General features: G+C 38.5%; 1 protein-coding gene across 5 annotated transcripts; it reads right to left on the reverse strand.

The window, feature by feature from the left end:
* Positions 1–641: 641 nt before the first annotated feature.
* Trim59 (tripartite motif containing 59) lies at positions 642–10164 on the reverse strand. 5 transcript variants are annotated; one of them, XM_063249278.1, is made up of 4 exons: positions 9956–10164; positions 9329–9506; positions 6583–6644; positions 642–2279 (listed from the first exon to the last, which is right to left on the reverse strand). In XM_063249278.1, exon 4 carries the CDS (start codon positions 2274–2276, stop codon positions 1098–1100), a length of 1179 nt encoding a protein of 392 aa, XP_063105348.1. In that variant the 5' UTR covers positions 2277–2279; positions 6583–6644; positions 9329–9506; positions 9956–10164; the 3' UTR covers positions 642–1097. The 5 variants fall into 5 exon arrangements, with proteins under 5 accessions (XP_063105348.1, XP_063105345.1, XP_013015340.1 ...); XM_063249275.1 differs by having other exon boundaries at positions 9940–10164; XM_013159886.3 differs by lacking the exon at positions 6583–6644 and having other exon boundaries at positions 9956–10150.
* Positions 10165–12349: the final 2185 nt, after the last annotated feature.

A 12349-nucleotide genomic window follows, 5' to 3' on the forward strand; every position in this document is an offset into this window, starting at 1 on the left:
AAATTGTAAGATCAGGAGTATTTTCCTAATCTGACCAGGAAAATTACTGAATTTAAGGCTCCTAGAAAGAGATCCAAGAGCAGCCCGTCTGGGTACCTGGGAGTTCTGAAAAGCAAATTAGTTAGTGCTTAAGATGTGACAGATGATGGACTGAAGTACAGTTGTGGGTTAGGGTTAGAGTCCCTGCTAAAGCAATTAAAGAGCTCTGACTTAATGAAGTACATACTGTTCAAGAATATAAAATTAAATTGTTGGTACTTTTGTACTAGCACTGGAAACATCTGGCAGCAAAACGTAAGACCATTTTAAGGTGAATATAATTTCACATGATGCCATGAAAATCTGTTGAGAATGAAGTATGCAATCAACATCATTCTGTCCTAGGAAAATGTTTTATAGCTTTTAAGAAATTTGACAGAACGAGAGACATGCTTGGCAATAAGGGTTTTACCACTGAGCCTGAGCTACACCTTCAGCCTTCCTTTCCCTTCCCATTTATATTTTGTTGTTGCCAGGCCTGACCCTGAAATCTAGGAATGAAATGCCTTAGTCTCCCCTGTAGCTTAAGCCTGCACTACCACACTCAGCTCCCAAATGCCATTTTTAATTTATGTAAACTATAAAAACACTTAAGTATTAGAAATTGTCAAGATTATGCTTTATTTTGCTTTTTAAATTTTTTAAATAGGGTTATATCATTAAAATTTGCTTGTGTGGTTTAAGCCTCTTTTTACCCTCCTTATTCACACATTCAAAAGCTTCAAGCCACAAGGAAATAAAGGCGTGTATTTTGAGGATTTTCCACTTTAATCTAAACCATAGATATATACATAGACACCAGTAACATATGTAATAGACAACAGCAGTACAATATTTAAATGTCAGCAGCATTAAGTCAACATTCAAGCCAATACAAATGATTACTGATTACCAATATCTAATGATTTGAATTTTCACTGCTGAACCATCTTCAACGGAAGCATGGGAGGTCTAGCAAGTTTTTAGTTTGCTGGGACTCATTTAGTTTACCACTTACACCTTCTATTTCTCCAGTTAGCAATAGCCTTTTGTACAGAATAAGCCCAATTAATTTAGATTCAAATTTTCAAGGAGAAATTTTTCCAAATAAATTCCTTTAACAAATATAAAGTATGGCATAGCATGTTTTTTAAATCATGCAAATCATTAGATAAACTTTGGTAAGAGATTTCAGAAAAACACACTGAAGATATGTCATTTAAGAAGGCTATTACATACTGGCAGAAAAAGAGTATCAATATTAACAACACCGAAATGCTTAAAATTTGAAAAAATTCAACTTTTTTATCAGACCAGGAAGGTGGCATCCTTATTGAAGAAAGTTTCATTTCAGGAATGAGAGCTTTCTTAATTTCTCCAATTTCTGTTTTGCTCCATTCTTTTAATACTTGGCTTACTCGAGGATAAATTTCAACAGGTTGGACCTCCATGAGTGGTCTTTGTTTCAAGACCTGCACACGCTGGCAGATGTTCTCGATTTTTTCAAGAAATTTAAGTGGAGACTCTTCTTGTAAAGACGTTGTCAGTGTTATTAATTCAAGCTGCTGTTCTCTTATTTCTTTCATCCTTTCAATATGTGGAGTATATTCTTGATTTATCAGGTTGCCAACATCACAAAGAGATGTTATCAAACTTTTTTTCCTCTGTTCTAATGTATCAGTAAGCTCTTCAAAATACTGGAGAACAGCTTCTTTATTGCCCTGGACCATTTCCTGAGAATGGGACCTCTGTTCTTCTAGCTTTTCAATAAGATGAGTAATATCTGTCCAATGTGTGTCAGTTAACTGTTTCAGCAGTTTCTGAGGTGTGTCCTTTTCTTTCAGATAGGCACTCTGAAGGTCATCTATAGGATGACCACGATGTTGACCTACAGTAAGGCAGTGACCACAAACTAACTTTTTATCTAGTAGACAATAAACATTTAATGGTTGCTTATAATGTTCTGGGCAGAAAATGACGTCTGGATGGTCTTCTTGCTGGTACTTTTCAATAATAGCCCTTAATGCAAAATTAACAGGTAAAGATTCAATACCAGTTGGAGTAATTTCAGTAACACTTCTGCAATTAGGACACTTGAGTGGAATTCTTAAAGGTCTCCATATATAAAAATTACCAGATGCCTGAAGAACACTTTCCAAACAACTTCTACAAAATGTATGAGAGCATGGTAGAATACGAGGATCTTCAAAAATACTGTAACAAATGGGACACATTAACTCATCCTCAAAATTGTGCATTTCCTGTCGAGAAAAAGGAAAAGCAAAGTCTACATATAACAAATCCATCTGCTCATATTTTGTAAAGTTTTAGTCATTAACCTTCAAATTGTTGATACACTGATTATCATTTAAAAGAAAACTATTTACTAAGATTTTTAAAAATGAAGCTTAGTATTCAATTCCTAATATATGAAACCTAATCAAGAGCTTATTCTTTTTGAACAAAGTTCATCTAAAATTTCAGTATGTAATAAAATACTTCAAAAATTTGTTTCTATGTAATGAAGACTAAAGTTAGCTCAAACATTACATTAAAGTCTGCTGAATTATAACTACCATATGTAACTTTCTGCATGCTAACATGTTAAAATCAAACCACATGGAATGAACAGACAAAACTAAACATTTCTATTACAAATTAGACTTAATAAAATAGATTATTTAATGCAAAAGAAGAAAACATGCTCCCAGTTGACTCAATCATGGTTAAAAGAACATACGTATTTCTGTAGAAACTGAATTTTCTTACCTGCCTGAATTCAAACATAAGCTTAAAGACCAGGATCAGCATAAGGAAATACTTTTTGATAGGTGTGCTGGATAAAACCCAAGATCTCACATGCTAAGCAAGTGTTTAATATAAGTTACAATCAAGTTCCATAAGCAGCTTTAGCATGAAAATTTGGAAGGGAAAGCTTTTTCAAAACAGTTGTTGCAATAAAAGTGTTTGAAGGATGAAGAACTGATTATGGTGCTTTAGAAGTCCTGATTTAATTTTTAAATGAAAAACTAGAAGACAGATGTCCAATAGTCATCTTTTGTTCCCTGTGACAGAGACCCTGTTCTCACCCTGATAAAAGTAACATCTCTATAATCTATTCTGAGTATTTAGAAAAATCTGACAGTTTTATACTCTACCACCTCTTAGATTTTTCCTTTGTACATACCTGCATGAAAGCCATCCTCAGGACTAGTCAGTCCTGATATAGAAACCAAGCTAAACTACTGCTACGAGAATCTTAAGCCAAAAATATAAAAAATTCAAGCATCATTCGTGTAACATATGAAGTTATCAAATCTTACAAAACCTTTTAATCCAGGTGTACACACCTGTAATCCAGCACTCTGGGAGGGTAAAACAGGAGGATCACTCCACGAGTTTGAAGCCATCCTCCGCTACATAGGGAATTCAAGGCCAGCCTGGGCTACATGGTAAGACCCCATATCTCAAAAATATTTTAAAATTAAGTTTGTGAAAATAGCATCTAAAATAACTGCACTTTTAGTAAACAAAAATTTCAGACTTAGCTAGAGGTTCATCCTTAGCATCTACTAAACTCTATTCCATCCTTCAAGTCTAAATAAACCTGGCCTCTTCCCTGGTTCTCATTGGACACTTTTACTCAATATTTTAAACACTGTATATATATTAGAATGTAAGGGCTGTGGATACAGCTCAGTAACAGTGCTTGCCTGACAGGCACAAAAGTCCAGAGTTCAGTTCCAGCGATAACAACAACAAAAAAACAATGTAAGCTTCCTTAAAGGGCAGGAATTGTATCAGACATTTCTATAGTCTAAGCTCCAAACTTAAACACAGTAGACATTCAAGCCCTACCATTGAGTGAAAGGCTGCCTGGTAAGAGACCAGTATTAATACAGACCTTAGTTTTATTTCTTAGGAAAAGCTGTAACAATAGTTCATCAGAAAATACTCCATTTTATACTGACAATGTTCAGGTCCCAAATGAGCCAAATTGTGTCCTACAAAAAGAAACTAAGCTTCAACTATGAAGCTTTTTAAGAAACTAACTGAGCAACAGTACAGAAGACAACACTCATAGCAGATAAGTTAAAGTGCCCGGGTGCTGGACAGTCTTTACAACTATCCCTCACCTAGAGGGCTGTGAAGTCACAAAACCACCCCCAAGAAGCCAAACATGTTTTAGTGAGGGACAAACAAAATAGTACTTTACAAAAAACAAAATTTCAACAATGGACATTAAATCTAGAACTTTTTAATATATAAGTAACAAAATTAGCCAAAAAAGAAAAACTTTTCTAAGAAACTTAACTTTACCCTACTCTGTCCTTGTTAATAAATATGGGAACAAACTTCTCTGAAATTCCTTTTAGGAGCCTAAAAAGTTCAACTTTTGGGCACTTTCTAACCAGTTACTGCCTGCACAAAGTACAAGAATATAGGTGGCTATCTATCATGGTTAGGGGTTTTTTCAGAAACCAATATAAAACTTCATGCACCAAAAATTTTCTACAAGCCACCTAGAGGAAGAAAAAAAGACAAAACTTTCTAGGTTGTACTTTCTAGGATAAACCTCTTAGATTTAGCTATGCTGTATAATATCCAGATAATGAAAACATCACTAACACTGGAGACTAGAAGACAATGAATGCCTTTGATATTCAAAGGGGAAGAAAAAAGATTTACTCAAGTGGGACTGAATTTATGCCCCAGAAAAAAATCCATGTTGATGCAATTTGACATGAAAGTTCTCAGACGAACCCCGGACAACTCTTCATGAAGTACAAGGAGGGAGAAAAAAAGGGTAACAGTTCAGGACAACTTTACCGATCTAGAGAACAGGCAGGGCTTTGTTTTGTTTGTGTAGTAAGGACTGAATCTGAGGTTTTGGACCAGAGCTAGTCCTTTTTATTTTTCTTTTTTTTTTTTTTAAAGAAAGAGTTTCACTAAGTGAACTGGCTAGGCTGGGCTCAAATTTGCTGTCCTGCTGTCTCACCCTCCCAGTGCTGGGATTCTAAGTGTGTGCCACCAAGCATGAGCAGAAGAGCTGTCATTAAATAAATAGAATGGACAGAATACTTCATGTGCTTAAAGGTAGAGGGCAAAAACTAAGAAAAAAGGAATAATCATGAAAACACCAAATACCATAGTGGCCTATCTGCCAAGTTAACATAGTCCTAAGTATCAAATACTGTACTGATTTTTACAGGAGTGACAACTTCTGTGAGGGAGAGCGGTAAGGGAGAAAACAGTTTATAAAATCTTAATCTTCCCTTACACGAAAGTCAATAGTTTCTAATGAAAAAGACAGTACAAGCATATTGAAATACAGAAGTAAATACCAAAAGATCAGTTTGAAGAGATGTGATGATTGCTTTTGGAACAGGAATCAGAAGTAAAAAAAAAAAAAAAAAAAAAAGTGAGACCAGGGGTCTTCTGTTTTTCATTATATGTAAGGTGATTTCACTTAACATGCAATTAAAAATATAATAAAAGGTTAGTTCCACATGGTAGGTCATGCCTATAATCCCAGTAACTCCAGAAGCTGATGTTTACAAGTTTGAGACCACCCTGGGCAACTTAGACTCTCATCTCAGAAAGTAAAAGAGAAAGAAAATATATAACATAAACAGATGAAAGACAGATAACCCTATAAGCATCCAAGCGGAAAAGCAGGATGAAAAAAAGGAAAATTTTAAAAATGGTCTTAAATGGTCTGGCAGATTGTAATTTCCTAAGAAAACAGATACACACAACTTAGTTCCCACCTACGCTCTTCTATAGAATGAGTTTTCTGTTAATTCATTCAGACATGAAATCTAATAGAAATCTGTGGAGACCGAAGGTCTGCTTCTACCCAGCAGAATACAATTTAAGTAATCCTTTGCTTTCTTGATATAGCCATTAAGAAGCCAGGCAATCAGCTGCTATGTTAAGAAGTCCAGGCTACTTGGCTGAAGAGACACTAGATGGAAGATAAATGAAATGCTGGAGATCTTAATGAAAAAGCCTTCTTACACATGCAGATACTTGCACAAAAGTACACAACCAGAACATATCTAAAACAAGGAGGAAGCCAGGCATGGTGATGCAAGCTTGTTATCCCAGCACTCTGCAGGCTGAGATAGGAAGACCGCAACGGGTTCGAGGCCAGCCAAGCTTAGCCTGCAGAGTAACTTGGAGGCCAGTGTGGACTACACAGCTAGACCGTTTCAAAAATTAAAAATAATAAAAAAAATAAGGAGGCGTACTCGATGATAATGTGGCCAACATCCATAAGGTCTGGAAGTAAAAGGATTTGTGAATTTCTGTTCACATTCAAGATGTAATTCATTTATGTGAAACAAAACATTCTTGGCAAGACCCAGGTTAAACAATTCCACAGGGCAGAGGTGAAGCCATACCTCCCATATTTAACAAAAAGAACATAAAATGACGGTTCAACTGAAAAAAGCCAGGCATGGTGGCCAAGCTCAGAAGTTTTAAGATCAGCTGAGCAACACAGAACACCTTTCAGGGAATTAAAAAAAAAAAAATGGAGCCAAGTATGGTGGTACATACCAGTATTCCTGTCACTCAAAGCTGAGGCAGAAAGATCTCCATGGGTTAGATGCCAACCTGGGCTGTGTAAACAAAACATTAGCTACCTGTGACAGGCAGTTTTCTTTTTTTAAGCAGCTTCTAAAATGGCACCCAATGAACTCTACCTATTGGCTACTAGGTTTTGAGATAATCTGTTATGCAGCAACAGATTAATACACTACCCTAAAAAAGACAAAAAGAGCACAAGTACAGTTAACACTGAGAAAAGGAAATCAAACAAGAAAAAAGCCAGTTATACATTAGAACTTACAAAGCTGTACACTAGTATGTGTAACAGCTTATAACAAATGAACTATTCCCTAAGTCAGTTCAAAGTATCAAAAGTGACCCAAGAATATAACGTAAACTATGGGAAAATTTTACTGCTTTGCAGAGTGTTAATCTGAAAAAAAACTGGAGGAGAGGGAGGCAAGCTCTTCTGATGAGTTCTTTCAAATGTTCAAGAAACAATTTCTTATTCACCGGTACCAGAAGACCAATATAGAAGTTTGCAAACCTCAAAGAGCCGGCACAAACTAAAGTAGGATAATTTCAAAAATGAATACTGATGTAAAATCCTAAATACAAAATCAGCAAAAATCAATCAAGGAGTACATTTAAAGAAAACTACCACAACTGGACTGGCTATGTAGCTCAGCAGTAGAACACATGCTCAATGGGTTCAATCCCTGGTGCCAAGAAAAAGTGCTATGATAGTTCTCTCCAGAAATAGTTAAATCAACAAAATCTATTAATTCACTCATTTAAGTGCCTAGAGAAAAGATGTATAGTCATACTAAAAGCAAAAAACACAGGTAGTACAAACATGAGTAAGTAATCCACAGACAAAGGAGAACAGTGGTTCCAGGCAGAGAAAAATAAGTGTTTAATGCATAGTTGGAGAAGATAAAAAAAGGCCTGAAGACAGAAGGTCATTCTGATATGCAACGCCACCAACCTGTACAGTTTTTAAAAATGGTTTAATGGGGCTGGGGATTTAGCTTGCAGACAGTCATGAGTTTGATCCCTGGTACCGATAAAAAGGAAAAAGACCAAAAAGAAAAAAAAAAAATGGTTTAATGGTAAGTTTATGTTACACACATTTAATAATAAACCTAAAAAAGTGTTTCAACTGTCTTATTATTTAGCCTCTCTTCTGCCAAATTTTAGAATCAATGTATTAACTTATGGTTTTAAACATCGAAAACTAAATTTAAAGTAACCCATGCAAAATGTATTTTCCCCTATTGAATATTAAAAGCCAAAGTAAAACTGGACTTAGTTCAAGATTTCTGGCTTCCTTATAAGTCACAAAAATATGAACTTGTTTTTAAATCTCAGAAAGAAATCTGAGGCTAAATTATCTACTTACAAATTACCTCACAAACCTCTTATGTTCAGTATGAAAAACAAACACAATGTCTAACACAGTGTCTAGCACATTAGATCACATACTAATTTACAGGTGACAGAATTAAGCAATACCAAAAATATTACCCATTCTCCTGTGTAAACTATTTTTAAGTTTTAATTCACTAATACCTTATTGCTTTTCATTTCTAAACATGACTGACTATGAAACATTACATATCATAACTTCTGAAAAGAAATTCTATTCACCCCATTACAGGTTTAAATAATTTGTGAGGACTTCCGCTGAGCCAGCTGTGAAGTCTGAGAAAACTGAGGTGGGTACTACCCGGAGGGTAAGGGTTCACATGTGGACCTGATTAAAAAAATACATTTCATGTAATTCGAAACAAAAAACGCTACAACTGCACCAGCTCTATACATACTTTAGTAAGATTTTTTTTTCTTTTTTGGTACCAAGGATCGAACTCACGACCTCGTGCTTGCCAGGCAGGAGCTTATGCCGCCGAGCTAAATCCCTAGCAGATAAGATTATTTTTAAATGCCTTTGTCACATACAAAAATAATGGAAGCATCACGAATAATGCTTGCAAATTAAAAAAATAAGCCTACTCAGATGTAATTTTAACTCTTTGGCCGTCTGTACTGTTTTCTTTCACTCTGCTATCAACCCATTTCCCCCAAACAACAACAACAAAAATTTAACAAAATTTCTGAATCACTTTTTTTTACACTTACAAAGTGAAAATATGTTTGGCAGAAAACATTCAGCAAAACAGTTGCTTAAAAGGCAATGTCATTAAAAGGCAACTAACAAGGGGGTGGGGATTTAGCTCAGCGGCATAAGCGCCTGCCTTGCAAGCAGGCAGTTGTCAGTTCGATCCCTGGTACCGATAAAAGACAAAAACAAAACAAAACAAAAAAAAGGCAACTAACATTAAAATCAAAATTTCTGAACTAAACTTTGATACCACCAGTTCACTTAAAAAAAAAAAAAAGACCAGCATGTGAATGATTAGAAAAATATCAGATAATTTAATAAATGCAATCTGTATGTATAAAATAATGCCGTGCTGAGATATATAAATCCTTGTACAATTTCTGTAACGCTATGTAAGAATTCATAATGGGGCTGGGAATATAGCTCAGCAACCACAAGCTTGTGAGTTCAATTCTCAGTACTTAAAAAAAAAAAATTCATAACGACCGCCTTTGAGGAAAGTGTATGTCAAATTGAGGGAGCTGCTTGCTTTCTGCTTTTCCATAAGGTGGTGTGTTGTAGTATATCTTTTCTCAATGATTTTTAAATTTCACCTTACAGTTTAAATCACTCGGTTAATCTCTTAGAACTTACCTATTTTGTTGGTTTCCTGATAAGGATACTGGATATGCTTTTATCTTCTCCAACTTTTCCAGTTTCTCTTATTCCAAAATTAATTTTATCCTTAGTGTTTCTCAGATTTGTGTACTCAAACAGTACACCACAGAAATGGTCGTAAGCTCACTACTTTTGATGTTTTATTTCCTTACACCTGTTTTAAGAAAGACAGTGGCAGGTACTGAGTTACTGCAGCTACAACAGAGGTATTAGTTGCATCTTGAAAATCTCAACACTTTTGTAACACAAAAGATCTCTTTTTACAGCATGAAGTATCTTACGAGTGCTCAATATTAACCAACATGCTGATGACGAACCATCGTTCGCGGCCGTTTTAGGTTGCTTAAATTTAACAGGAAGGCAAGAAGCGTCCGTGGGAGTTAAAGATGACCAGCTGAAACCTTTTCGGTTTGGGTCATTCTCCTCAGCACGCTTTTCCATCTCCCCGTTCTGCCACTGAAGCGCTGCGGGACTCCAGCCCAGTTTTACTCCACACCGCAAAGCCGAACTTTCCCGTCCGTAAAACGGGCACAGCACCCGCCCCCGCCCAGCCGCTCTTCCCTCCTGGCGGAGGCGCCCGCGCTGACCGGCTCCGGCGCCCACCGTCGTCTCCGTCCTCACGCCTCACAACTCCCGAAAGAAGAGGGATGCTGGAAGACAGTCTCTGAGGCGTCCGGTCCGTTCCCAAACGCCTCCAGAGTCACCGGGAAGAACCGGGCGTCCAGGAAGCGCCCTGGTCCGCGGCAGAGCACGGCAGGACGCGGGCGGGGCAGGGGGCGGGGCTTAGCGAGAAAAGCGCGCGGCGCCGTTTGAAAGTAAACGGCAGGCGGCTGCGGAGGCGCGAGCCCGGACTCCACGCGCGGGGGCGCCCGGCCTTTCTGCGCCTGCGCGCCGCTGGCCGGCTCCGGGCTGCCGACGTGGGCTGGCGCCAGGGCCCTGACGACGGCGGGCGAGGCCGGCCTGCGGCGGCCCACGTCCCTCGCAGCGATTTCGTGGGCTGACGCGGCCGCGTGGCCCTGGTTGCGCGTGGAGAGGACGGAGCGCTAGGGGCTGTGCGAAGCCCTTGCCCCTTTTCACTTCCTGAACTCGGGAGGTGACGCGGGTTGCACGCAACTCTTTTTTTTGTGGGGACTGGGAGTCGAACTCTGGACCCCGCGCTCGCCAGGCAGGCGCTGCACCCCATCCCCAGCCCGCCAAATTCAAGTTTCCGATCCGCCTTCCTGACCCCTAGAATCAGCGACAGCTCAGTGACCCGTTTCCTTTTTATTTTTCTTGGGAAACCATTCATCTGTTGAGACCTCCACACATTCTCACAGCTTCCCGCCTCTAGTGGATGCTTAAAAGGCGTCTTAGTTAGTGCTGTAGCAAAAGCAGGACTTGGAGTATGGAGTGTGGCCAGTACATTCAGAGCCTAGGGTTTTATTCAATAGATTACAGAAAAACATTAAACGAATATAAAGCAGAAGTCAAAACAATGGCAGACACGACTCTCAAGTCTCCAGTTCAACCACAGAGGCTCTCCTGAAAGGCTGCTTAGGAAGTGAGGATCTGGGCACACCCAGAGATACCCGGTTTCATGCTGGTATAAATCTGTTTCCACTTTATTATAAACATCGGGGTCCTCCCCATCACTTACTATCAGTCTGTCGTGAATCTTTCCAGAATAATAAATGCATATACTTTTCTAAAAATTATTCTCCTTCAAGGTGTAATTGCGTATCGTATAGGATGGAATGAATATGGCTGAGTGTTAATGTTTTGAGATAGTTTTTCCACCTGGTTTCTCCTCTGCTTCCTTATTGCTAGAGTTATTACATGTTGCAAGAAAGAAATAGCTCTGGAAGATAGATGTTTTCCAGAAAGCCTGAACCTCTTGAGAAAAATAACATTTAAGGGAAAAGCTAAATGTTTGAGAGAAGCAGATTCCTGGGGTCCTGGTGGTGGGGCCAGGAGTTATGACGTGGAAAAGAGGCCACACCTGTATCTCCAGACAGCCAGGAGCCGACGGAAACAGGCAGCCTAGGCAGTGGCCACCAACTGTGAGGACTGAGTGATTCATGCACTCCATAAAAGTTAACACTGGGCTGTAAGGGTCCATGGGAGAATTGACACGAGTGCAGGAGTAAATACTTAAAATCCAGGGGCTGGGGATTTAGCTCAGCAGGCATAAGTGTCTGCACCTGCCTTGCAAGCAGGTAGTCGTGAGTTCGATCCCTGGTACCGATAAAAAGGAAAAAGACAAAAAAAAAAAAAAAACCTTAAAATCTATAAGCTTAAAATCACATACGAAGATGCGTAGGACCCTTAAAAAGGGAGAGTGGGGAAGTCCAGCTGTTCAATTCCAATAATAACCTTTTAACAGAATATTGGAAAAAGATGATAAAAAAAACTTTCAGTTACTATCAGATACTGGAAGAAGAAGCAAAAAAACAAATTTGGGGACATTTTGGTGCTCAGGGCAGACTCCCTGCTTCTTCTGTCTCAAGCACTACAACAGCAATCTGAATGACAGGGAAAAGCTATCTAGAATAGCTAAAACACTTGGCGGTTTTGGTTTTTGGTTTTGCTTTTTATGATATGAAGGACCGAATCCAGGGCATTCCCACATAATTACATCCTTAGCCCTTTTTTATTATAAGACCCAGTCTCAGTCACTGAGGTGTGCCGGCTGGGCTCAAATTTGTGATCCTGCCTCAGCTTCCCAGAGTGCTCAGATTCCGTTTAATTTGGGGTTTTATTAATAGCTTCAGATTTTAAATCTCCCACCACATTGGCCTCAGTAGAATTAAAGACAACTTGTGATTTTTCAGTTGGAAGGTTCCTGTAGTTCATTTCTGATTTCAAAGAACAGACAGCTGCAACTAGTTACAGTTGCCATGGTTACTGTAAGTGATGCCTGTAACTGCCATGGTTACAGTGCCAGTGAACCAGGGGCTCTGAGCTAGAATCTAACAGTTTATAAAATGTCATTTTACCTGGAAAAAAGAGCCATAGCTT

Source organism: Cavia porcellus, unplaced genomic scaffold (genome assembly GCF_034190915.1).
Source record: "Cavia porcellus strain 051 isolate PalLab524CR breed Dunkin Hartley unplaced genomic scaffold, mCavPor4.1 scaffold_5, whole genome shotgun sequence".
NCBI classification, from domain to species: Eukaryota; Metazoa; Chordata; class Mammalia; order Rodentia; family Caviidae; genus Cavia; species Cavia porcellus.